Below are 26,041 nucleotides of genomic sequence, written 5' to 3' on the forward strand. Positions count from 1 at the left end.
GACTGCATGAGGCTCAAAGAAAGACACAGCACGTGATTTTTAAATAACTTTATAATTTCCTGATGGATTTAGTTTGTGAATAAAAAAGAAAAAAAACGAACAAAGTGTTTACAATAATTATCAAGGCAGATTCGACTCTAACTCAGTTTCTCTGTAACGTCATGATTGTGTCAGCCACGCGACGGGGCAGGTGCACAGCTGAAGGCAGCGGTGCGTTTGCTCACAGACCCCACCCCTCGGCCGCTACTGTTGCCAGAAGGAACTCAAGCTACAGGGGGTCAGTGCCCGGCGCCCTGGGGCCTCATCAAAGGGCAGCTCTCTCTCTGGAGCAGCGGGAGCCGTCTCAGGAGGCCCGAGTCCACCCCCAGCACACCCGTTGGGCTCGAAGGCCCCGGGCCACCCCCAGGGGTCCACCGTGCAGAGGTGGAGCACAATACTGTTGTGGGAGGGTGGGGGGCTGCCCCAGCCCGGGGTGGGGGCTCGCTGGCTTTGGCAGGGGCCACTTCCTTTCCTGGCCAGGCCACTGCTAGGGCCCAGACGGACGGCCTGGGCCTGGGAGACCTGGGGTCTAAAAAGCTTTCAGGGAAAGGATCCAGGGACTGAAGCCAAAGGAACTGGGCTCTGAGGAGGACTCACCCATCCAGATCATAGGCTCCAGGCTGGCCGGGGCTCGGCCCGTCTTGGATGGGCCACGGGAAGATATAGCACCAAGTGGGCAGGAAGAGGTCCAGCGCCAGGCCCAGGTGACCACACAGCATCCGGCACACGGGGCTGCGGCCAGTGTGGGCTCACAGATCTGGAAACACCCCACAGAGGTCCTGAAGGTGGATGGGCAAACCAGGGCCCAGGAGCCTGTTCCCCTAACTCAGCGGTTGCCTCCTTCCCTGGGTGGTCGCCTGCCTGGACCACGGCCACCGTGTTTCCCCAGAGGCCAGCTCAGCTGCCATCCCAGCCAACTCAGGGGGTGTGGAAGGAGCCTGGCTGCCCCATAGCTTGAATTCCTTTATGAACATGAGGTTGGTGGGATTTTTTAAAACACAGCTCTTTAATTTTTCAGTCCTACAACTACTTTGTAATATCTTAATAATCTCAACAATGGACACAAGGTAACCACCCCAATTCTCTGAACCACATAGACAACATCGACAAGCAGAGAAACAAAAGAGGAGGTGGGTGTGGGACAAAAACCCACTGCCCCCAAATCAATCCCTAAAACCATCTCTCCCCCAAGAGTCAGGAGGAGAAATACCTACAACAGGGTCACAGCACTCGCCAAACACATTGGAAAAACCCAGGAGACACTTGGTTACAGTTTTGACACTAAAAAGTTTGGAAAGTTTTTGCTTAAAAAGAGTAAGACAGCCATTTTGTTCAGAAGGATTCCCCTGGATGTTTTCTTCTTGCCCAAATATTCCCTTAGTTCACGTGGGGGAAACACCAGATTCCTCTGAAGACACTTCTTTGACGGTGCGTCCCTGCCAAGAAGCCGGGGCCGGCAGTGCGGGTGCGCCCAGGTCTGCTCGGCCCAGCTGCCTGCCCCCACGCACACCCCTGGCCCCCAGCCACACACCCCCCTGCCCCCCGCGCCCTCCCCTCCCCTCTCCTCCCGCAGCCCTGGGCTCCCGCCGGTGGGGCATGAAGCTGCGGGGGCGGGACACAGGGTCCGTGGGGACTCGGGAAAAAACACTCGAGGGCCACATCTGCATGGCCACGCCCTCCTCCCCTGCTCTTGCCTCAAAGGCCCTGAGGCCACCCGTGGGCCTGTGCTTACACAGCAGCAAATCCCAACGCCGATCCTGACCATCAGCCATCGGCCAAAACTCGGAGACGACTTCCTCTTCTCCTCTCCCTCTGAGGAGCCGGTGAGCCAGTGGCTCCTGCGGAAAACCCAACAGACCTTTATGGACACAAAGGGCTGAGCCCCGTTGCCGCCATCCACACTGGAGGTGCCTCAGGTCCCGTCTGCTTCACTAGTATTTCTAAAGCCCAAGTGTCAGGAAGAGAGGAGCCTTCAGATGGTAAGGTACACGGTCAAGGTTAGAGCCGAGATGGATTTGGGGATTCCCATTCACATCTCTTCACATGTTAAAGCCCACTTAAAATCTTCTCCATTTCAAACGGTATCCAAGTCCTTGCAAATCTCAGTCCAGACACTGCATCAAGAGCTCAGTGAATGCCTGCGATGGAGGTACATGGGAAGAGGAGACGGTCGCATTGTCCTTCTTGTGTCCTGAGCCCCAGGGCAGATGACACCCACTCTTCCTCTTGCTTCCCCCTTCATGATGACTTTGATCTGGGTACAGAGCTTCAGGTGCTATGGGGAACGAGACTTGCCAATGGGATGGAGGAGTTTGGTGGACATCACAGGTAACCCTCAGTGAGTTTTCAAGGTTACAGATCTTCGGTAGCAGCTGCATGAACTTGTGAAACCATGAATATCAGAAGAGGTCACGGAATGACAGATCTCGTGTGATGGGAATTGTGCATTTAGCAAATGTTGGCTCAACGAATGACCTGAACTTAGTAAGACACTCTAAATGCTAAAAAACTATGTTAACTTTGCCTGTGGTATAAAGGCAGGTCCTTGTTCACTATTAAACTTTAACCAGAGCCGACTTTCATCCAGGACCAAACAGCCCCTAGAACCATTTGAGATGCTAGGATGACCACCCAAGATGCACCGAGCAGAGTCCCGCTATGGTTCAGAGACAGACAGATGGCGTCTGCCCAGAAACTGTTCTTCTCAGAAGCACTTGCCCAGAGGAATCCCATAAGGCTCTGGAGGGGAAGCCACAGGAAAGAGAGCAGGCAGGAGGGCAGGTGGCAGGGATGGAATCTGACGGGTGACGTGGAATCAGCAGGACCCGGGAGACCAGCTAGAGAGAAGCCGGCCAGGCCCGCCGCTGCTCTGCACGTGGCCTCTGTTCCTGTTCCCTGTTTGCTGTGGTCCCGGGGAGGGTGTCTTTCTACTGCAGTTCTTGCTCTGTGGTGGACAGCGTGAGATTCCGACTCCAGCCCTAAAATACTGGGGGCTTTCTACATGATTTATGGACAGTGCCATAAACAAATGGGATTGAGGTAATTGACCACAAACGGCCACCACTTGCTGTCTAACCTCCGCTGCACCCCCTCTCCGGCCAGCCTGGCTATCAGGAAGCATCTCAGTAAGAAATTTATGAGCAGAGTCCATTTAAACCTTCGGTAAGGAGCACCCGACAGCTTCTCACAGGGAGAGCTTGTTTTACGGCAGGGAGTCAGGGCCGCTGGAGATGTGACCATATAAGTTAATGGTACAGTCACGGGCTGCTGGCGGGAAGATACAGGACTGACGGCTGTGAGGGCCTAACAGGCAGCATCGGAGAACTTGGCGTGGGGGGGAAAGGAGAAAACGCAAGACAGACCCATGGAGCCCAGCAACTCTTACCAGGATGTGAGTGTCTGGTGGGTGTCTGGCCAGAGAGGTGGTCAAGGGGCTACAGAGCTGGGTGAAGTGACCTACTTCTCGGGGCCTGGTATTTAAGGCCGCCATTATCCACGCCTGGGGAAGATGTCAATACCTTCCACGGGATTTGCAACTTTGGGGTCAATTTTCTGCTTTGCAACATGGACCTGGCTGAGTTCGACAAGGTGCTCCTGGACGTGTAGAGAAAACACCATCCACCGTTGCAGCCCATTAAACAGTACACTCTCTCGGGGGACAAAACCCCGAATCCCGAGTCACCAGATGGGATCCTGCAGGTGAGTAAGTGACTCAGCCTTCTGCCCCCCAAGACCCATAAATTCATTATAACGAGAAGTGCTGATTTGTGGAAGATTTTTCTGGAAAAGATACCTTCTATTAAGATGGGGGAGGGGAAGGGTATGCCTCTTACTGTTCTGACTTGACCAGGTGGGTCTCACAGAATCCTCGAATGCCCTCCCTCCCTGCAGAGGCTTTCTTCCAGGATGGGTGCCCGACAGCGACTTGCACACAGTAGGCACTTCATAACGGTTATCCGAATGAAAGAAAGGGGGAAGGGATGCGTGTGGGATGAGAAACACTCATCCGAAGCAGAAGCTCTGGATCAGGAGGAAAGCTGAAGGGGGGAGGCTGGGCCCCCTGAGCGTGGAGCGCGGGCGGTGGGGTGACGCAGAAGCACGCTGTGGGGCCTAGACTGCTGACGAGGGAGGTGTTTGGGAGAAGCCGGCCTGACCCCGAGGACCGGTCGCCTTCCACAGAAGCAGAGCTGCGGGGGTGACCACACTGCCCTCTTCTCTTTCAGTGACAGATGTGCTCTGACACACCAAGCCAAAGGTCCTCAACAAGAGGGACGTGGCCCAGAGGCCAGGAGGAGCGCAGGGGCCAGTGAGGCACGGAGGCCAGGATCTCCGAGCCCCGGCGCAGCCTGCCCGCCGTCCCGCACAGACGGCCCTCGTGGAGCGTAACCAGGACGGATGGGAAAGAGCAGAGTCGGTCGGCTCTCTGTCCCTGTTCTCTCTCCCCACCGTCTCTTTCTTTAATACTCTTTTTGAGATTGTTTCTTGTCTTTTTTACCCTTTTACGAGAAAGCACCTGTTGTGACGTTAGAACACGCGGCACCCTGGTCTGCAGGGAAGGCGTCTCTCAGTGAGCTGAGCTCTGCAGAGTCCAGACTTAGTCCTCACGCCACGGACAGAAGGGAGGAGGGCTCTCCCCTGTGTCCCTCTGTCAGGGCACAGCCGCCCGCGTCCACGGTGTCACTGCTGATGGCTGGATGGCAGCTCTCCACGGAGGCTCGGCCACTCACCCACCCTGGACAGCAGGACAATTAGCGCAGAGACAACAGCGGAAGATAGGAAGACAGACGCAGAAACGGTGCTGGAGCCACACTCGCGGGACTAACCAAGACAGGGCAGAGTCTGGAGTGTGTGTTGGCTGCCAAGAGCCGTCTGAGCGCCCCCTCCTCGTACTTCTCCCTCCTCGGCTCCTGGGCTCATCGAGCGGGCTACGGTACTGGGCTGGCCGCTCCCCACGGAGACGGTCACGATGACTCCTCCAGGGCGCTGACCACCTGCTCCAGGATGTCGGGGCAGTGGTCTGCGATCTGCTGCAGGATGGCGTTGGCAAACTCCTGTAGCTCTGAGCTGTCCCGCTCTCCCTTCTCTAACTCGTGCTGAAGCTGCAAGGAGAGATGGATTCAGATAAAAGAAAACAACCCTATTGGCACTGAGTTAAGAACGACTGTTCACCAACAAAGAGATGACACGTGCAACAACGTGGATGAAACTGGAGGGCATTGTGCTCAGTGAAATAAGCCAGACAGAGAAAGATACATACTGCGTGGTGGTGTCACTTACATGTGGAATCTGGGGGAAAAAAAGTCAAATCAAATTCAGAGACACAGAGAGTAGAACAGTAGTTGCCAGGGGCTGGGGGTGCGAGAAATGGCAGCGGGTGGTGAAAGGGCACAAACTTTCAGTTATGAGATGAATGAGGTCTGAGGTCTAAGGTACAACACAATGACTAGACTCCATAACACTGTGCTGCAGACTTGAACTCCACTAAGAGAGCAGGACTTAAGTGTTCTCATACAGAAAAAAAGGAAATCGTGAGATGACATATGTGTTAATAACTCGACCAAAAGGATGGAGAATCCCTTCGTGATGTCTGTGTACATCACACCATCAGGGTATATATCTTGAATATATTACAATTTTGTCAATTTTAGCTCAATAAAGCTAAAAAAGAAAAGAGAAATGACAAAAAAGAGGCAGTTTCTATGTGAAGTCTTCCTGTGTCAAAATTAACAATCAGGAAAGTGTAAAAGTAAATATCAAATGTCTCTTCCTGAAAACGAAGGTTAGTGACTGGTCCGAGGCCCCGAGAGGGTGACCTGCAGAGCTGGGCTCCCACCCCAAGGCTCGCACTCCGGGAGTATCCTCCCACTGGGCGACACCATCACTCACAGGCCCAGGAGAGGGAGGGGTACACGCGTGATCAGGCAGGATCTTCATCTTGCACCCTGCTCCCTGCGTGAGCGGGGCTTCCCCCACCGGCCACGTGCCACTCCCTTGCTGACTGAGCCAAAGACAGACACGCTAGTCCTTTGTTTGTTTACAAGTATATTTCCTATTGTTTTAAACACTCTCTGACATTCCTTGAGGCACCGAACCAGCATGTACTGAGGGTCTACTATGTGCTAGGTGCTGAAAGATGAACGGCTCTGCACGTACACAGATGATTATGACCCAGCAGGGAAAGGGCCGTGACGGAGGCCTGAACACGCTTCAGGGGAGACAGAAGGATGTCCGCTTCACCCTGGAGGGGTCCGAGATGTTCCCGAACAGGTGCGTGTCCAGGAGATCAGAGACAGAAGAGGCGGCCAAGCAATAAAGCAAGTGCAGACGCACAGAGCCACCTTGGGGCTTGGTGCAGACCTAGGGAGAGTGAGCTTCCCCTGCAGCTGCAGCATCAGGTAGGGGGCTGGGTGCGGAACGACAGAGGTGAAGCTGAAGGGACACACTGGGGCCAGACAGCACACACAGAGCTACGGGGCTCAGATTTCATCTGGTTAGAACAACAAGGACGACAACAGCAGCAGCAAGTCCGAGACCTTTAAAACAGCAGAGCGACGCGATCAGCTTCGCTTTCTCAGAAGACACAAGGAAGATAAAGCACGTCAGCCTGAGTGGAAGGAGGGACATGTCGAGGGAGGTTACTGTCACGAGCCCGGGTAGAGTGAAGCAGGACTAGACCTAAGGTGGGCCCAGGAACATGGGGGGACCAGGTGGGTGGGAGATTTTCCGAAGGCAGGACTGGCAGGAGGCAGGGTTACGTGAGAGAGAACAGAGAGGCAGACAAATAAGACTGAAACTACAGGAGGCGGAGCAGGTTTTAGGAGAGGAAGTAAATTAAAACTTGAGTTTAGGGGCTTCCCTGGTGGCGCTGGTTCGAGCCCTGGTCCGGGAAGATCCCACATGCTGCGGAGCAACTAAGCCCGCGAGCCACAACTACTGAGCCCGTGAGCCACAATTACTGAAGCCCACGCACCTAGAGCCTGCGCTCTGCAACGAAAGAAGCCGCTGCAGTGAGAAGCCCGCGCACCGCAACAAAGAATAGCCCCCGCTCGCCACAACTAGAGAAAGCCCACACGCAGCAACGAAGACTCAACACAGCCAAAACTAAAAAATATATATATATATATATAAATTGAGTTTAAAGTGTAGTTAAAAACGTAGGCTCTGGAGTTAGGCTGCCTGGGACTCAATGCCAGCTCTGCCAATTATTAGTCCGTATGACCTGGACCCCTTGGAGCCTCAGTTTCCTCATCTGTAAAAAGAGGCAATAATATTTATAGGGTTGTTTTAATGACTTAATGAGATAGTCATATAAAGTACAGTACAATGCCAGAAAATGCTTGGGAAATGTTAGATGTTGTTGTCATTATTGTTACTGTTGTTTTTATTAAACAGATAAGATTACCCAGAAAAGAGCATGTAGATTAAAATGCAAAAAGAATCCAAGTTTCAATTACACTGTTGACAGAATCTAGAGGCTCTGAGCCAAGAATGACTACGCTGCTTTTTCAAACATCAATATAGCAAAGAGCTGGGAACAGATTTGGCAGTCTTCTTCCTGTTAAACGTTGCTAAAAGACCAGGACGTGCAAGGGCCAGATTCAGACCACACGAAGTCTTGGTGTACCTCAAGCTCTGGCTGCATCGTATGAATAAGAGTCTCTGAAACAGGGAAACCAGGGAGGCCAGGGGCCTTGTGAACACGGCTGCACAGGCCGTAACCTAGAAATACTGCTCGGTGAAAATGCTGCAGCTCTCAGGCCTCTTCAACCAGCTGAAGTAAGTGAGGAGGTTCTGAGGTTGCACTGCTTCAGTTTCTTACCTTAATCCTTCCCAGGAATTCTCTGGACAACTTTGGTTTACATTCTGAGCCAGGAATCTTCACAAGTCATGTAGCTATTGCCCACGAAATATTTTTTATTCTAATTTGGGTTCTGTTAAGTTGATAATCATGAAGTTACTAATGAATATATTTTAGTTTAACAACATTTTTTCAAGGGTTTTATTTTTCTGATTTAAAAAGTATTATACATGCATTGTAGAAAATTTAGAAAAAAAAGGCACCCCCCAAAATCACCTATAATATTAGCATCAGGAGATAACCACTTCTATATACAGTCATATATTCCTTGAGACTTTGTTTTATTATACATACATGTAATTTTAGAAACAAAATGGCAATGATATTATATAGATTATATATACGCTGATTTTGTTTTCACCTAAAAATATGCTCTAAATACATTTCCAAACCAAATCCCAAAGGCTCTTTCTGAACCTTGGTAACTGATTCTAAAATTTATCCTGAAGTTTAAATATATAAAAAGAGCCAAGAAAACATTATAAAGGAAGAAAAATGATGTAGGACTTGCCCTACCAGATTATAAAACAGTATAAAAGCACACTAATTAGAAGAGTATTATATTGATAAAATTAGATCAGTGGGATTTGGAATATGATCAAGATGCATTTGAAATCAGTGAATTGTATTAGGAAAACTTGGCCCAGTTGTGGTTAGATTCCTACTCATGTCATACGTAAACATAATTTAAAACTGGCTAAAGATCTAAATTTAAAAATTATACTGGGGCTTCACTGGTGGCGCAGTGGTTAAGAATCCGCCTGCCAATGCAGGGGACATGGGTTCGAGCCCTGGTCCAGCAAGATCCCACATGCCGCGGGCCAGCTAAGCCTGTGCGCCACAGCTACTGAGCCTGTGCTATGGAGCCCGCAAGCCACAACTACTGAGCCCGTGTGCCACAACTACTGAGCCCACACGCCTAGAGCCCGTGCTCCGCAACAAGAGAAGCCACCGCAACGAGAAGCCCGTGCACCACAACGAAGAGTAGCCCCCGCTCACCGCAACCAGAGAAGAGCCTGCGCGCAGCAATGAAGACCCAGCGCAGCCAAAAATAAATAAATAAATAAATAAAATAAATTTATATAAAAAATAGAAATGTAAAAACGTTCATTCAAAAAGTATTGATTGATTTGCCCATGAAAAGGAAGGCAGTTCTGATACATGCTACAATATGAACCATGAACACATTATCTGGACTGAAAGAAGCCAGTCACAGAAGACCACACTGTATGATTCCATTTTTATGAAATGTCCAGACAAGGCAAATCCAGAGTTAGAAAGCGGATCAGTGGTTGCCCAGGCCTAGGGTGGGACGGGGTGATCAGAGGGAATGATGAAAATGTTAGAAAGCTGATTGTGGTAATGGTCGCACAAGTCTGAGAACATACTAAACCTATTACATTGTACGTTGTAAATGGGTGGATTGTATGATGTGTGAATTATATCTCAAAAAAACTGTAAAAGCATACTGCCTGAGTCCTGCATGCAAAGTGCTGTAAAGGCCACAGAGAGGAATGAATGAGCGCTACAGCCCTCAGCTTGGGTAGAAAGGGGAGTTGGCAGTAGATGTTAGAGGACAGGAAAAAGGGTCACTCCAAACAGACAAACAGTACGAGCTGACCAGGCGCGGAGGAGGAGGAGATGCGCTTGGCTGGTCCCCGAGGTTTGGGTCTCTGCAGAAGCAGCGCCAGGTGTCCCCAGGCCGGCCAGGCACAGGCACTGCCCCCAGGACCCCCCAGGCCACTCCACGCTCTCAGTGAAGCGAGCACCTCTTTACCAGAACAGCAGAGACAAACTGGCGTAAGTTAAGAGAGCGACGGCAGGTACGGCTAGGACGCGGGGTTAGAGGAAATACACAGGAGCCCCGGAGGGGCGGAGACCGAGAGCGGGAATGTGATTATGACCCACAGACATCAGGGGCGAAGCAGAGGTGGGAAGGGTGACAGCCCTGGAGGGGGACGCAGAACCAGAAGTGGTGGAAGAAGACCAGGGGACAAAGCAGAGGTCGACGTAAGGCTATGCTTTTTCCAACATCTAATGAATGGTCTGCCTGGGAAAAGGTGTTTAAACACAGACGGGGTCAGAAGAATCAAAAGTTGAGAGAAGGCAGTGTTCCTTCATTGGCGGGAGCCGCTCTCCATCCCGCAGGCCTTCCTCTGTCTCCAGGGGTTACGGCTGGTTTGCACTTTATCTGGAAGCAGCATTAAACGTGGGCATGGCTGAGCAGGGAGAGACTTCACTGGCACTTGATCCATTATAGGCTAACATTTCCTGTCTTGAAAAGAACTCTCAAAGATCAACCTTTCTTGTGAAACTGGAATTACTTTTTAAATGGGGATTTTTGTTTTGACTTTGAAATGCAAAGCTTTAGTCATCCTGAAGTCCAAGGAGCACCGAATGTGTCGGGAACATGTGGTTAAAACTTCAGACCACTTAGGAAAGAGAGGCAACGTGAAGAAACCAAACGAGCAGCTTTAGACAGCTGTATTATACAGCACAGGTGGGAAAACAAATCTTGAGATGGATTAGTACCTCGTGATTTTAAAATGTTTCATTAGCATGTGCAGTGCGTGTAAAAAAGGAAGTTTCTGCATGGTTTCAGATGTGGCAGGTCCCATGGATGAAGTGGGAAAGGTATATTCCAGCTTCTGAAACTTAATTTATCAGATCTCACTCAAGATATTCCTGTCCCCGCCCCTGCCCCACCCTCAGGTCTGCCTATCCATCCCTCACCACCTCCCCAAAGAAAGGGCTCCTTGGACTTCACACCAGGGAAGAATTTCCCAAAACGCACACACGTGTGCTATTTGGGATTTAATGGAAATGCTGATCACATCTCAGCCACAGTGAATCATATCCTTCGCTGTCCCTCTTCCCTTCCTTGTTAAAGCTACAAATCCAAATTTGGTGGATATAAATATGACTGAGTAATCCAACGAGATCTTCCATATCCTAGTCTCTGCTTTCAAATACTGGCAGGCCAGTTCCACCACTGCAAGTACTACAGTGAAAAATACTGTCTTCTTGCTTACTTTCTTTCTTTTTTTTTTTTGTGGTACGCGGGCCTCTGTTTTGGCCTCTCCCGTTGCGGAGCACAGGCTCCGGATGCCTAGGGTCAGCGGCCATGGCTCACGGGCCCAGCCGCTCCGCAGCATGTGGGATCTTCCCGGACCGGGGCACAAACCCACGTCCCCTGCATTGGCAGGCGGACTCTCAACCACTGCGCCACCAGGGAAGCCCTTGTTTACTTTCTTAAAAACATTATAATTATACGTAGCATGTAGGTTTACACAATCTCCCTGCTAGATACAGAGATGCAATTTTCCCTGTATGTATTGAAAGCTTTGCATCTAAAGACAAACAACAACAACCCTAGAAACATCTCCAAGTAAATTAATTTCCACTAAACTGCAAAACAAACTTGTTCCCACGAATCCCGCAAGCTCCTTCTGTAATGTAAGCATTAAGTCCCGTACCTCAGCATCTCCGTTTCCTCCATATATAGAATATCTAACACAAAACCTTCCTCAAGTGTCTTGGGTCTCTTTCTACTTAACCTTAAGTGAACTAAGATGCTCTGGAGGAAGGGACTCTTGTAGTAAGAGATGTACAAGTATGTGCCTCCAATAGAGAAAACAGAATACAGGCTCTGCTAAAAGAAACAGGGGCTTGGAAATGTGGGTCAGGATGACCGGAGGGCAGCGTCCTGCACGTGGGCCTGCTGCTGTCGGTGGCAAAGGGCACGGCTCAGGACAGCTCACGGTGCCAGCAGCCACGAGCCTGAGGACCGTTACTACGGCAACGCAGGCCTGACACAGCCTACCTCAAAACGACCCCACGACACTGCTGTTCTTCCTCCTTCTCCAGGCTACCTTGACCACCTCCCACGTCTCTGTTCCGTCAACTAATTCTGTTTCCAACCTCTGCCCTCCCCGATCTTCGACCACAGCCTCAGAGGGCACTCTCATCCAAACTTTCTGAGTCTGCATATCACAGGCGAGACCAATTTTCCTTTCTTTCACCATCAAACATCTAAAAGAACAGTCTACATTTGCTACCTCTGTTTCTCATTTCCCTCCTTAACGTCTCAGAATTTAGTTTTTGCCATTTCACCAAAACTGCTCTCTCCAAAGTTTGCTAAGCTAAGACTTCTATGCTGAAAACCACAGGACGTTATTTGGAGAAGTAACACAGCTCTTAAATGGAGGAATACGACATGATGACAGATTGGAAGGCTCAAATTTGTAAAAGTGTTGGTTCTGCCCAAACTACCTATAGATTCAGCGTAATTCAAATCACAACCACGGCAGGTGTGTGTGTGTGTGTGTGTGTGTGTGTAACTGACACGCTGACTCAGAGTGCGAGAGGAAATGCAGAGCCCAGAACAGCCCGAGCAACCTTGGGGAACGATCATGGAGAAATCTTGCTACAACACAAAGCTCCCGTTATTAACACAGCTTGCGACTGGCACAAGAACAGACACAGAGACCAAAGGAACAGAACAGAGAATCCAGAGGATTAGCCCAATCCTGGGAGTAACCCGAATGTCCATCAACAACTGAATGATAAACTGTGGATATTCACGCAGTGCAGTGTCAGCGGTGAGAATGGATGAACCACACACCCACGCACAACGTGCTGCTGAACAGAAGCCAGACAGCAGAGTTCACACTGGGTGATCCTGGGCATATAAAGCTTAGAATCAGGCAAAGCCAGCCTGTGGCGCTGAAGGCAGGCTGCTCCGGGAGGTGCACTTGTGACTGGAAAGCAGCTCTGCCTCTTGTGCCCGGTGCTCGGTCCACGAGCGTGCAAACGCACAGACTTGTACACATATGACTCCTGTAGTATTCTGTGTAGGTGTCATACCTCAAACCCTAAGACTCCAAACCAAACCGAACCTCAAGGATCCCCTAACAGCACCACCTGTCCGTCACTGGTCTTCGTCCAACACAAGCCCCCCTGGACACTTGGCCCCGGGGACACCTGCTCTGAACTCTCCCTCCCGGGCTTCCTGGCTCTCCTCTACCTGTCCATTAGTCCATCTGTGCGTTTCTTCCCTGTCCCGCGGCTGCTCCTCCCCTTTCTGCTTCCTGCCCAACACGCAGGGGTTCCCTGAGGCCTAAGGAGACTGTCCTCTGTTGCCCTTGGGTCACCCTGTCCATCCTCGCTCCATGCAGTTCAATAATCATAGCGACTAACCTACTGGACATGGATCCCGGCCGGGTCTGCTCTACGTGCTTTAGTGAACCAGCACATTTCATCTACTTTCTTTGCCAACTTGATTATTTCTTTTCAGGTGGGTTTTGTAAGACGTTTTTATTTAGCAGAGAACTGCACACATATACAAAACAGAACAGTATAATAACGCTCATATGACCTAAATTTAACCATTTTCAAGGTATGTATAATTATAGCTCCCTTCTCTCTCCCGAGCTTCAGACTAACATTCAAATGCCTGATAAACACTTTTTTGTGAATGTTTCACTTATACATCAAATCATAGTGTTCATACTGTTTAATAAACTGTTCTTTTCACTTAATAATGACTAAAAATAGTTTGTCATGTGATTAAGTATTCTTCTAAAACCCAATTTTTAAATGGGCTGCATTGTAATCCTTTTAATGGATGTATTATAATTTAACTAATTCCATTATTAGAAATGTAGTTTGTTTTCAGTTTTTCACTACTATAAATATTAATGTGTTGAAATTTTCTGTACATAAATCTTTGCATATCTGTGACTGTTTTCTTAGAATTCCTGGGTCAAAGGGTATACACCTTTTTAAAGTTTCTGACATGTTACCAAACTGTTCAGAACAGTTGTACTAATTTTCAGTCAACAAATAAGGGTGACCATCTCCCAGCCTCCCGGTCCACTGGGGTCACACACACACCCCAACCTTGCCAATATGACAGGGCTGCTTTCGTTTGCAGTTCTTTGTAGTTCTTTTCATTTGTGGTGAAGCCAAAAGTAGAGGCAAAACATTAAAAAATATATTTATTGGCCATTTCGTCTTCTGTGAAATTCCTGTTAATGCCCTTTCCAGGCCATGTTTCTTTCGGTTTAGTTTCTTCCTTGCTGATCTCCTGGTCACAACCCTAGCACAGGCTCTCATATCTTAGCATCTTTTGCTTATTGCAATAGCTTCACAATCATTTAAACCTTGGTTTGTAGGAGTAATCTTTCTCAAACAGGTTGGATTAGGTTCACTCCTCTTCCAAGATCTTAAGTGATTTCCTACCTACAACAGAGTCCAATCTCTTGGGCATGGCAGCCACCCTCCGGCCCCATGCTACTTTTCCAGTTTCATCTCCTGGTATGTCCGTGCCACCCTCTGCCTTTGCTTTCACTCTGATGAGGTTCCCTCACCCTGGGGTGTGGACCATCTTACCTCCTACACCTCCCTCTTCCCCATCTAACTTATTCTTCCTGGTGGAGATCATTCGCCCCTTTTGTCTGTGGAGACATCCCTTTTCAGAGGTGAACACTGCTGAAGTATTCATTTTGTCTTCTGTTTCAAGAGTTCGCTACATGTTCAATTCCCCAACTCTTCAGCAAGCTCCTCAATGAATTCTTTTTTACATACCATGTCTGCCTAGCAAAACAACGTGCACATAGCAGACAATCGAAAAACAACTGGAGAATGAACTAAAGGAAAAGATGCTAATCCTGGGGGAAAACACCCATAACTTTCCCAAGAGCTTTTTAAGACAAATCTGAAGCATCTCCAAATCAAGACTGTCTGATGGTGCAGGCCTTGCAGCAGGACACATCAACTGTCCATGGTAACACCCACGTCGCTAAAATTCCCAAAAGACAGAATATGGCGCAAGCACAGGATACCAAGGTGGCCTCTGGCAGGAACTTTCTGGCTTTGTCTGCTGAATGTTATGATAACGTATTCTGTTCTTAGTAGCTATTCCAGCCCTCAGAGTAGTAATATGATTTCTAGAGGGACTCCAGCCAAGAATCACAAACGCAACAGCAGCCCAATCTGGATGCTCAAAGCAACACACGTGGGAGGGTGTGTAGCAGAAAGGCGGGGGGCGGGGGCGTGTCAGCCTCCACCGCTGCCCAGGGAAGACGGCATTTCAGAGAGGATACCTCACAGCCTCACACTCCACAAAGACACGTCATGAAAGGCTGACCGCGAGAGAGACCACTCCAGCTCCCTTCCTGCTTTCCACGTCAGGACAGCTGTCAGAGAGCAGGGGTGACAGTGGAAGGATGATCCGGACACAGCCGGGCGGGACGGAGGGGCAGAGGTACAGCGGAGGACGGGCTGGCAGACCTGAAACTGCCCAGAACATCCACCGCCAGCACAAGTCAGGGTTTCAGGGCAGGGGCGGCCTCTCTCCACAGCCGAGTCAAGGCCAAGGGAGAGCGAACAGAAACCCGTGAAAAAGGGAAGGCTTAAGAGAGAGAAAAAGCCTTATTTCAAGGCAAATAGTTCTCTATTCACAGACACACGATGAGGTGAAAGAGGAGGATGGAGGGATGGTTACAAGAAACCTGACTGAACAGATTCAGTCGTGCTTGGTAGCGACTCAGATTAATTTGTTTCTGCAGTTCGTTTGGTGGTGGGTGGGAAATGACACTCAGTTTCGTTTAATCTGAATCTGAACTTGAAGTTTTTGACAGCTAGGTACCAGGATGCAGAGGCCATGAGGTCTGAGCTGTAAACGGACATGGTGACTGGAGCCTTCCAGAAGTGACGGTCAAGCCGAAGTGGTCCTCTATCCTGGCCAGATCTGGGTTACAGTCCCCAGCCCCAATTAGCAGGCTGCTTAACTACATTTACCCAGGAGATATGAAGACATGAAATACCCCGAGTTTGGATTTTCGAACAGCTAGAATAAATTGCAATGTATTTTGTCATAATTATCTGCTGAATAAGACATAAAACGTACACGGTCAGAGGGGCCTGCCAGCATATGCCCAGGGAGTAAATAGTTCATTTCTTTTCTACAGGACTTGGGTCACTTTGTTTGCTCTGTAGAATCCCTCTAGCATTTAGTAACAGGGAAAATGAAAGTTGCCCTTGAAGAATCTGTCCTACGATACTCCCCACAGATTACGATAAACTCCAAGGCCCTCCCTTCCTTGTATTTCAAGTCCAAGCTTGCAGCTTGAATCTCCCAGTTTCCTTCCCAACATCTCCCCCAACCCCAGCTGCCTACCGTTAAGAGCCTGAAGCAGCTGCCACCCTGCCCCAGACTCCGCAAGATGACCGGATGCGGTGGTGACTGTGAAGTTGCTGCTGGGCCTTCCCCTCCCCCCTCCCTGCCTTGCAATGAACCCCTCTGCCTGGCAGTGTCTGGATTTGTCTTCCTAAAGAAGGAAAGACTGTTGTTGCTTAGGCCAAAAGTAAACAACGTGTCATTGCTCCTCCATGATGAATCTGGAACAAAACGATGTAATAAAAACAAGAGTCCAGGGCTTCCCTGGTGGCGCAGTGGTTGAGAGTCCGCCTGCCGATGCAGGGGACACGGGTTCATGCCCTGGTCCGGGAAGATCCCACATGCCGCGGAGCGGCTGGGCCCGTGGGCCATGGCTGCTGGGCCTGCGCGTCCGGAGCCTGTGCTCCGCAACAGGAGAGGCCACAACAGTGAGAGGCCCGTGTACCGCAAAAAAAAAACCAAAAAACAAGAGTCCATTCCACCAAGGGGATCCACAGTCAGTTTCACTGATGACAACAGGCCTCTGCACAGCGATTTCCTCAAGATTCAATTTGGTGAAATAAAGGAACTTCCTCCTCTCCTTCCCTCACCTCACGACAGGTAGCAAGGTAGGAGGAAAGCCCCGGCACTAAGGCCTCCTGAAGCATGAAAATCATAAATGACTTCCCAGTAATGCCAAGAGCACGTTAAGCCTGGCACGTAGGGGGTGCTCCCTAAACGGTTACTGAATGAATGCTTGCCATGTGCCTTAGGGGAGCTAGATTTTTCAATGGTTAAAAACTAAACAAAGAGGGGCTTCCCTGGTGGCGCAGTGGTTGAGTCCACCTGCCGATGCAGGGGACACGGGTTCGTGCCCCAGTCTGGGAAGATCCCACATGCCGCAGAGCGGCTGGGCCCGTGAGCCATGGCCGCTGAGCCTGCGCGCCCGGAGCCTGTGCTCCGCAACGGGAGATGCCACAACAGTGAGAGGCCTGTGTACCGCAAAACAAACAAACAAACAACAGACAAAAAAAACCTAAACAAAAATAAAAACAAACCAAGAGCTTCTCTGCTTCCCGGCTATGGCACCGAGAATCCTGCCGTGTGGTACTGGCAACCCCCTAGCCCCGAAGGCAGAGAGGGTTTTTTGTGACTCTGTATTAGTACAAAGCACACTATTTAGTTTCTACACTAACCCCCTCCCCTACAAAATATCAAACAGTGGAACTACCAGACCTAAAAGCAGGCCGATTCCAAAACTGAGAATCAAAAGCCTGGAAAGGAGCTAACAGAACCCGCAGTTCAATTCTCTAACCTTAAAGTGAGGCGAGCAAGGCCTAAAGAGGTGACGGTGCAGTTCAGGCTGATGGAGCGTGCACCCCGGGAAACCTGGGGCTCGTCCTTCACGCGCTGCCAGCAAGCGGTCAGGGGCCAAAGTGTTGTCTCCGGACGCACAAGTGCTCCGGAGAGAAAAAGAGGATATCTCTCCTGCCTCAGAGGCAAGTTTTACAAGGAAGCTGGTCTTGCTGGCTAACCACCGGACCGCTTAGAGTCGGCATGTCACTGTGGCTTATCATCTTTTGAAGGTTAGTGTCAGTCACGGTTTTGTGAGAGTCAACAACCTGGAGTCAAGGGACCCAGGTGAACTGGGGTCAGTGGATCTAGGGACCAAAACACAGGCTGCTAACACCTGGATACAGCAGGAGCTGGAACCAGGCACAGACAGTGATGCAACAGTCCAGGTTTACACACAGTTATCTGTACATAAACCAGCACAAACTTCTGCTTGCTGATAATTCTGTTTTGTACTTGCAGATGTCACTAACATACTGTCTTAATTTCTAACCTACTTAGGTCTAGACACTTCTAAAATGCTGGATGCGCTCCTGCCTGAAGTATTCTTCCCTGGCTGAGATAATCTGAGTTCTTTTTCGTGATATTCAACCTCCCAGGTTACTCTCTTTCCAGAAAGGTTCTGTCTTGATACAGGTGTTATACCTTCTCTGAACGAGTTAGGGAAGGGAGTGAACAGAGGAGGAGACAGAAGACATGGCTACAAAAGATAAAAGTGGGAAGAGACACCCCCCGCCCAAACCCAGTAGGAGGTTTACATTGGGCTGATTGGCCTCCTATACATTAAATTTCAAGAATCAAGAGAATGGGGCGGGGAGAGAATGGGGAATCCTGTCTTGTGTAAAAACCTTGCAGAACACCAAAGGAATCTGATGTATCATCCCATTCAAATAACAAGCCAGTTGTGACTATAGGTGATACCACGGTATTGTGTAACTAAAATTTGCTAAGTAGAACTTTAAAAAAGGTAAGTAATGTGAGATGAGAAATGTGTTAATTAACTTGATGAGGGGAATCCTTTCACAATGTATATGTATAGCAATCATCACACTGTCCACTTTGAACATCTTACAATTTTATCTGTCAGTTGTATCCCAATAAAGCTGAAAAGAGCAAGCCAGGTACCCATGTGGGTGGGGCGTTTAGATGCAGTGCTTCCTGAGGCAGAGACGGACCACTTCCCAGTCCAGACTTGCTGGGACAGCACTGGAGGCTGGAGAAAGTACAGAGGTTTAAATGGGGAAGCAGAATTCCTGCCAGGCAGGATTTTAATTGGTAACACCTCACACCACCTCCTACAAACCTGTTAACTGACGTGAGTAGAGACATTCACTTTAAGAGCCTGTAGTTATCCACACGGGGAAGAATGTCCCTCTCTGTCAAAGGGACCATCAGAGCAGCAGCAGGGTTCTGAGAATCTCGGACACGGCCAGGCCAGCATGTTTGGTTTGGCTTTCAGAAACGAAACGTGTCAAAGGGAGAGGATTAAAAACAGGAAACAAACCACCCAAACAACTAAGAAATCTAATGCTGAGGCCATCAGGACGATAAGGACAAGGCTTTGCTGCATCTGAGATTTAAGTGCTAAACCAGCACACAGTTAATCCACGCCTATGAATCACTGCGGCTGAGCAGGTCCAGAGAGGGAAGCGGCCTCCACTGCAGTGGCACGTGCTCAGTGCACATTCCATGTCCAGCATGTGGCACCCGATTCTAGGGCCAGCGTGACGGGGAGAGACTGGCAAGGCTCCCTCAGGGAACCATGGATCTTGTTTGATTTTTGCTTTTTTTTAAGTGCCAACCTGACACATTCCCTGGGTGGTGTCTCCCAACTCCCTGGTAAGATGACAAAATGACCTTTTACAAGCTCCTGGCCCAGCAATTCAGAAGGGCCATGGAAGGGGTGCCACTACCGCTTCCGGCTCTGGGGCCGTGTGGGCTGTTCTGAGTGACCCCCGGGTACATGTGACCATCGTCTGGAGGACCATGTATGGTGATGGGGTGGGCACAACGTGAGGATAGGCACCTGTGCTGACGTGGAAAAGGCTGGTGGGGCGGGGCCTGGACGGTTACTAATTTTGGGTGCTAAAGGGAAGACGATGTGATGTGATTTGAAAGCTCTTGGGGAAAGCTGGGTTTGAAAGAAAAATATTCCCTTGGCCTCCTAAAGCTCAGGACTTCTGCAGTCCTGTTTCCTTAGGTGAGGAAGGGTGAGAGGAGAAACCCAGGGACCTTCTAGTCTCATCTGGCTCAGCGGATCCTCAAGGCTCAGCACACGGGGAGCACAGTCCCCTGGAAAGCGTGGGCGAAGCCACGGTGCTGCAGGGCCCGAGCGGCCTCCCACAGTGTGGTTTCCACGCAGCGGGAATGGCCGCGGTGAGAAGGGAAGTGCACAGCACTCCCAGGAAGCTTCTCCCAGCCCCTGCAGGGGGGGGGGGTCCCCGAGCTTCGCGAAGCAGCAGCTGGAGAGGGAGGCGGGCTCAACCTTCAGCAGCGGCCCAGTGAGCAAGGATGCTCTGCGCGGGCAAGAGGAGACGGGGGTGACAGGGTGGCGCACGGACCGCCCCGGGCACATGGCCCGGCGGCCCCTGCGTGCGGCTCTCCGGCTACCCCGCGGCCCGTGTCACCAGACAGGACAGAGCTTAGGAGCCAACCGCGCGGGGAGGGAGGCTAAAGAAATCTCCGGACAGGCATTTTAATGACCTCCTATTCACTTTCCTCCCTGAAGAAAGTCCCAGTACTTGGTCGGCACACGGGGCCTGGGACAGACAGGCGTCCATCCCTCCACCCACGCGGCCTGAGCCCGACGGCGACGCCCGGCAGCCCTTTAACGCGGCCACCGAGAACACGCCTGTCTCGGGGGCGTCCTCTGACAGGCGGAGGGAGTTTTCTCCCCCGGGGACTACAGGGGGATGTAGTGGGGACAGGTCTGGGACGGAGGGAAACGTCCAGGCCCCATCTGGCCCCTCAGCTTCATCTTCCCGGGCAAGTCCTGTCGTGTCCGCCTCAGCTCCCTCACATGCAAAGAGCCAGGGGCAGGGGATGAGGCTGAGTAAACGCAGCTGCTCCTGACGGAACAACACGGGACCCAGCTGAGCTCCCGAGACTGGAGGGTCGGAAGGGTCTCCTCTCCCGGCTCCTTGTCCGGCTCTCATCACAGGACGCTCCAGAAAACTCGATACCCTGTCTTTTCGGTGATACCATCTTTTCAGTGACTCCCTGCCTTCCCACGAGGTGCATCCTGACGCCCATCTGTGCTAAACTTAATCTTATGAATAAATATCTGTGGACTCAAATTTAGGCTAAACACTTGCAGAGGGCTGCTGTGGACTTCAGCTGTGCGACAGGCCGACATCAGCGAACCCTAAGGACGATGATGCTTTATCACCAGGCCTGGGTCACAGTGGAGACTAAGCTGGTTTTTAACGTGGCACGTTGTTTCCGTCTGAACTCTCCTCTTCCCAGCCACTCACCGTTCCTGTCATCCTAGTGTTCAGGAGCCTCGGGCAGGCTAACGTGGGAGACACCGTGCTGCGCTTCCTAGAAACGCCTGCACTTAAAAAGGTACGAACCTCGGAGAGATGCTTGATTCAAAGGAATAAACTGAACCAGTGACCGTCAGGCAGGGGCTCCATCAAATACCCCACCCCCTACCTTAAGCTGACACCATAGCCTGCTTTTCTGTTAAGACGGCAGTAAGATCTTAGCATTTAAGTTTGGCTGAGAGTTTCTATTAGAAAACATTTTTTTTTTTAGTTTGATAACATTAAAACCACTATTTATCTTTAAAAAGAACCCCATGAAAAATCCCGTCCATCAAAACCTGATTTTTAGGGTGACTTCAATTTACGGCAAAATCTGTTATCTTCAGTGTTAAAATTACAGGCTCCCTTTCACCAGGAGCTCACGCTAGGTGGGGCATTTTCTCTTGTGCCGAAGTGGTCTTTAAAAAGAGGTAGACAAATCAGTAAGATAGCATTTATACGGTGCAGAAGAATGCCACTATCTTATCTCCAGAAAATTCCTGATTTCATTCATTCACTAAGCAAGCATCTGCTTCATACTTTATGCCTTTGTGTCTATTACACAGCTTTTAAAGAAAGGTCCAGTTTCTAAGTTGTGTCACAGGGCACTCTGGACTGACATCACCAGCAGGCCCTGCATCCCCACCTCCCCCTACCCAAGGGAGGATTCTGTAATTAGTGGATGTGAGCAAGACTCTCCAGCACCCCCTCCCTCTTAATAGGCGGGCCTCGTGATTTATGTGGAAGGCCGTCTCCAGAGCTTGCTTGGAAGTTGGTTGTTTGAAACGCTGAAATAATTACTTAAGTGGTAGTTAGGGCCCCAGGAGGCCCCATGGGCTACTGGCCATAATGTTATGGGCTGAGTCATGTCCCCTCCCGCAACTCACATGTTGAAGCTCTAACCCCCAAACCTTAGAATGCGACTGTATTTGGAGAAGTGATTTAAAGTGGTTAAATTCAGATAAGGCTGTTAGGGTGGGTCCCACTCCAATCTAACTGGTGTCCTTGTGAAAAAGAGGAAACTTGGACACCTACAGAGACACCGGGGATGTACCTGCATGGAAGAAGGCCGACGTGAGGACACAGTAAGAAGGCGGCTGTCTGCAAGCCAAGGAGAGAGGCCTCGGGAGAAACCAACCCTGCTGACACCTTGATCTTGGACTTCTACCTTCTACCTTCTGTTGTTTAAGTTACCCAGTCTGTGGTACTTTGTTATGGCGGCCTTACAAGCTAATACAGTATCGTTGGTGAGCAGTGTCACCTAACCATCACAAAACCTAACCATCACTTGTAACATTTTATATATTGGAAGATGCCTTCTGCGTCCCAACTCCTGCATCAGAAACACATCTTCACTTGCCCCAGTGGCAAGTGAGTGTGGCCTGGTCCCATCTTTCCCACTTAGCACTGGAAGGGGTTCAGGGAGAAAAGCCTCACTGCTCCAGCGGCCCTGATGTTCCTACAAGAGGTGCAGGAGAGTCGCTTAGAGGCTCAGCGAGTACCAGGGACAAGTCAGAACAGCAGCAAGTGGGGACTGGGTCGCTGGGAAGAGGGGACACCTGGAGGGAGGTTGTGGCAGTATGTCCCCCACTCTCTGGGGAAGCAGCGCTTTAGGTCAGGGGGCACAGGGAGTCTAGGGGGGAACAGCAGCACTGTCTGTAAACTGGGAGAGGGGTGTGGTCCAACACCTTTTCCTTTTTTTGAAATTCACACAGGTCTCCCCTAAGAATTCTGCTGTACATACATATGGCCAGCGTGACAATGAAGCTTGGCATCATGCAGGTGCACTGGGGCAGAGATGTGGCTGGGACCATGCTGGACGCTGCCCACTAGACGTTTAAGTGACTTCTGTTTCTAGACTGTCCCACCAAACCTTTGGTAAAGAATTAAATAGTGGTTTGAGGAAAGCTAAGGACAATTTATTTCAAAGCCCTGACTAGATGGGAAAACTGCCGTTTCCAAGGTTTCTCTGCTCCACGGGCTTTGAGGAGGCAGTCCCTGCCCCGGGCCAGTTTCTGGACGTTCGCAAGGGTAAATTTCCCTGCATTATCTCTGTAAGTCAATGTGCTGGACTGTAGGAGTTGTCAAGACTCATGAAAACTCCAAGATGGTAACTAACTGCTCCTGCAGGATCTCCGGGGAATCACAAGCGCTGACCTCCTCCTTCCGTGGGAATACTCTCAACACAAAGGAAAAACACAGGGCAGCTAAAAAATATTAAGATCTCTATAAATACAGAGCTTCATAATTAAAAAATGTTCCATATTCCTATTTCAGAGCTCTAAAGGGTCCAGTGCAAGATCAAGCTAATGGAAACAAAATTAAAGGTTCCTGCCCTCTTTGCTGTGAAGCTGAGGGCACAGGAGACCTGCATTCACAGTAGGTGTTTCACGTTCATTTTTATTTAATCTCGGCCAGCTGGGGGCAGGCCCTGGTGACGAGGATCAGGATGGGGAGGGAGAGACTGTGGACAAGAGAGAAACAGCAGAATCCCCTTCTCTGAGATAAGTTAAGGGAGGAGATGGTCTGGAGGGATCTTTTGTATCAAAAAAGCTCTGGTCTAGCTGAGTCTCGTAATATAGTATCCTCTCTCTCCACAAACAAGATGACGTAGCACGTTTAGCACAAAGCCTTTAAGTTTGCTCCTATTTAGGTGTATCCTTTCATGTGTCCACCATTCAGCTGCCCTCAGGTCAGGAGTGACTTGCAAAGAAGGATTAGTATCTGTGTCATTTCAACTGTGTGAGCGAGTTCCTCACCTCCTCTACGTTCAAATCCTCACTTCCTCTTCCTCCCCACAACCTTGTTTTAGGGGGTTTTACCAGAAGTCAGGCAACAGGCTCAGGGTCTCAGGGCCCAAGCCAGCAGCTGGCCAGGCCCTGTCCTCTCTCGTGGGGTCTCCCAGCGCTTCTACCTCCTTTTTTTTTTTTTTTTTTTTTCCTTTTTAGAACAATCTCTTCTCTGCCAGATTTTCAACATCCAGCTGGCAAGATACTCTGCTCTTTGCATGAAAAGGTTAATGGAAGCTGTCAGAAGGAGGGGAGAGTGCCAGACTGTGAGAGCAGAGGGGAGAGAAAGAGTGAGGCTGCCCCACAGGGTTTTCTCATAAACGTGAGACAGACAGACAGACACACACACACACACACACTCCATCCCCAAGCCCAGTCAGGCACAGACCCCACCTGTCCTCAGGGCCCGCAGCTCTTGCTGCTGGATCGCTGGTCACCTCGCTCAGCCCCTCATGCTCCGCCGCTCTTGGTCTTTTTGGACAAGAGTTCAATGTCGGAGCCGAGGAAACAAGTGCAAACATCGCAAAGAGAAGAAAACCAGATCAGAAACATGCAGGCTGGGAACCAGGACAGAGTTTGCTGCCCATAAAGAACCCATTCTTCTCTCTCTCGTTTTCTCTCCCCGTTGCCCCCAAAAGCTCCCGTGTCCACATGGCCCACTTGGGGGCTACGACGATCTGTGCAGATGCATTCACGAGAGAAGAGTGTCACGTCGTGACTGACGACCCACGAGCCCCCAGAGTGAGGGCCCAGTGCCAGCCCGGCATCGACCATCCCAGACTCACCGCCCTGAAGAGAGAGGGGCAAGCCAAGCAGCCACTGATCAAAATCGAGAAAACAAATGGAAGAAGGGCTCCGAGGAGACGACGACGTCCGAGCCAAGTTGTGCAACAATACTTCCCTGAAGGTCAAAACTGGACTGGGTGCTGGGAAAGGGGCTGGAGTCCACAGCCGTGACCCACGGAGCGAGCTGGCCAGTGAGGGCTCATTCCAGCGTCGTCGGCCGTCAGGGGGCTGACATTCGTGGTGGAAAAAGGACGTGTGCTCCAGGGAGAAATTCTACTTTCAGCTTTTCAGCAGAATCTGCCTATCAGTCGAACTGCTTCAAAAAGTTCGAGAGGAGACTGGAAATGGGGTGTGACTTTTCTGTTTTTGTTTTGAATTAAACTATCATTGACATACAGCAAGATGCACAGATCTCTGTACATCAGAGTGTACAATTTGATGAATTCTGATCAATATATATGCCCACATGACCGTCTCACCAACCAAAACACAGAACATTTCCATCGTCCCAGAAAGATTCCCAGGACCCCTTTCAGTCAATTCCCACAGGCGTCCAGCATTCTAGTTTCTATCACCACAGATGAGCTCTCCCTGTTCTGGAAATGCCATACAAAGGGAATCAGACATTAATCAGATATTCTTTTGCACCTGGCGTCTTTTGCTTAACAGTGTTTTTGAGATTCATTCATAAAGTTGCTTGTATTAGTAGTTCGTTCCTTTTGGTTGCTGAGTAGTACTCCATTATATGATATATGGTAATTTAAAAAAATCTCTTCTGTTAATGAACATTTGGGTTGTTTCCAGTTTGGTGGTTTTACGAATAAAGCTGCTCTGAACAATTTTGTACACATCTTTTTGTGGACGTGTTTTCATTTTTCTTGAGTAAACGAGGAGTCGGATTGTTGGGTTATAGGACAGGTGTGTATCTAATTTAACAAGAAACTGCCTAAGAGCTTTTCAAAGCCTTGGACCATCCTCACCACTGCACATAGAGTTCCAGCTACTCCACACCCTCGTGGACATTTGGTGAATGTGTAAAATTCACATTTGGTCAATTTTAGCCATTTTCTTGGAATTGCCCTATCTCACTGTGGCTTTCGTTTATGTGAGCACTGTTTTCGTGTGCTTGGTTTGTGTATTTTCTCTTGTGAACTGTCTGGTTCAAGTCTTCTGCTCATTTTAAAATTATGTTGTTTTGTCTTTTTGTTTCTGATTTTAAAAATATCTTCTCAATAGAAGTCCTTTGTTCAATATATACATTGTGAATATTTCCTCCCAGTTTTCTGATGAACAAAAGTTTAAAGTTTTGATAAAGTACAATTTTTCATTTTTTCCTCTCATGTTTAGTGTTTTATGTCTCTGTGCTTGCTGAATTGGGGGAAGTTTCAGCAACATATGTGCCATTTGGCTAATACCTAGAATTAAGACATAACGTTCATTTATCCCACTACAGGTTACATTACCTTCAGTCATTTGGGTTTAGATGGTGTCTGCCAAGTTTTTCCAATGTACATCAACTAAAAGGATTTTG

The 26,041-nt window shown here is 49.6% G+C and overlaps 1 protein-coding gene across 5 annotated transcripts in view; it reads right to left on the reverse strand.

The window, feature by feature from the left end:
- Positions 1 to 1,592: 1,592 nt before the first annotated feature.
- ERC1 (ELKS/RAB6-interacting/CAST family member 1) overlaps positions 1,593 to 26,041 on the reverse strand; it is a 388,457-nt gene continuing 364,008 nt past the window's right edge. For all 5 annotated transcript variants that reach the window (XM_081249168.1, XM_081249164.1, XM_081249165.1 and 2 more), the window contains exon 19: positions 1,593 to 5,138. In XM_081249168.1, coding sequence (XP_081105294.1) covers positions 5,001 to 5,138 — 138 coding nt within the window. In that variant the 3' untranslated portion in view covers positions 1,593 to 5,000. The remainder of the gene's footprint in view (positions 5,139 to 26,041) is intronic.

Source organism: Mesoplodon bidens (genome assembly GCF_964165515.1).
Source record: "Mesoplodon bidens genome assembly, chromosome: 11".
NCBI lineage: Eukaryota > Metazoa > Chordata > Mammalia > Artiodactyla > Ziphiidae > Mesoplodon > Mesoplodon bidens.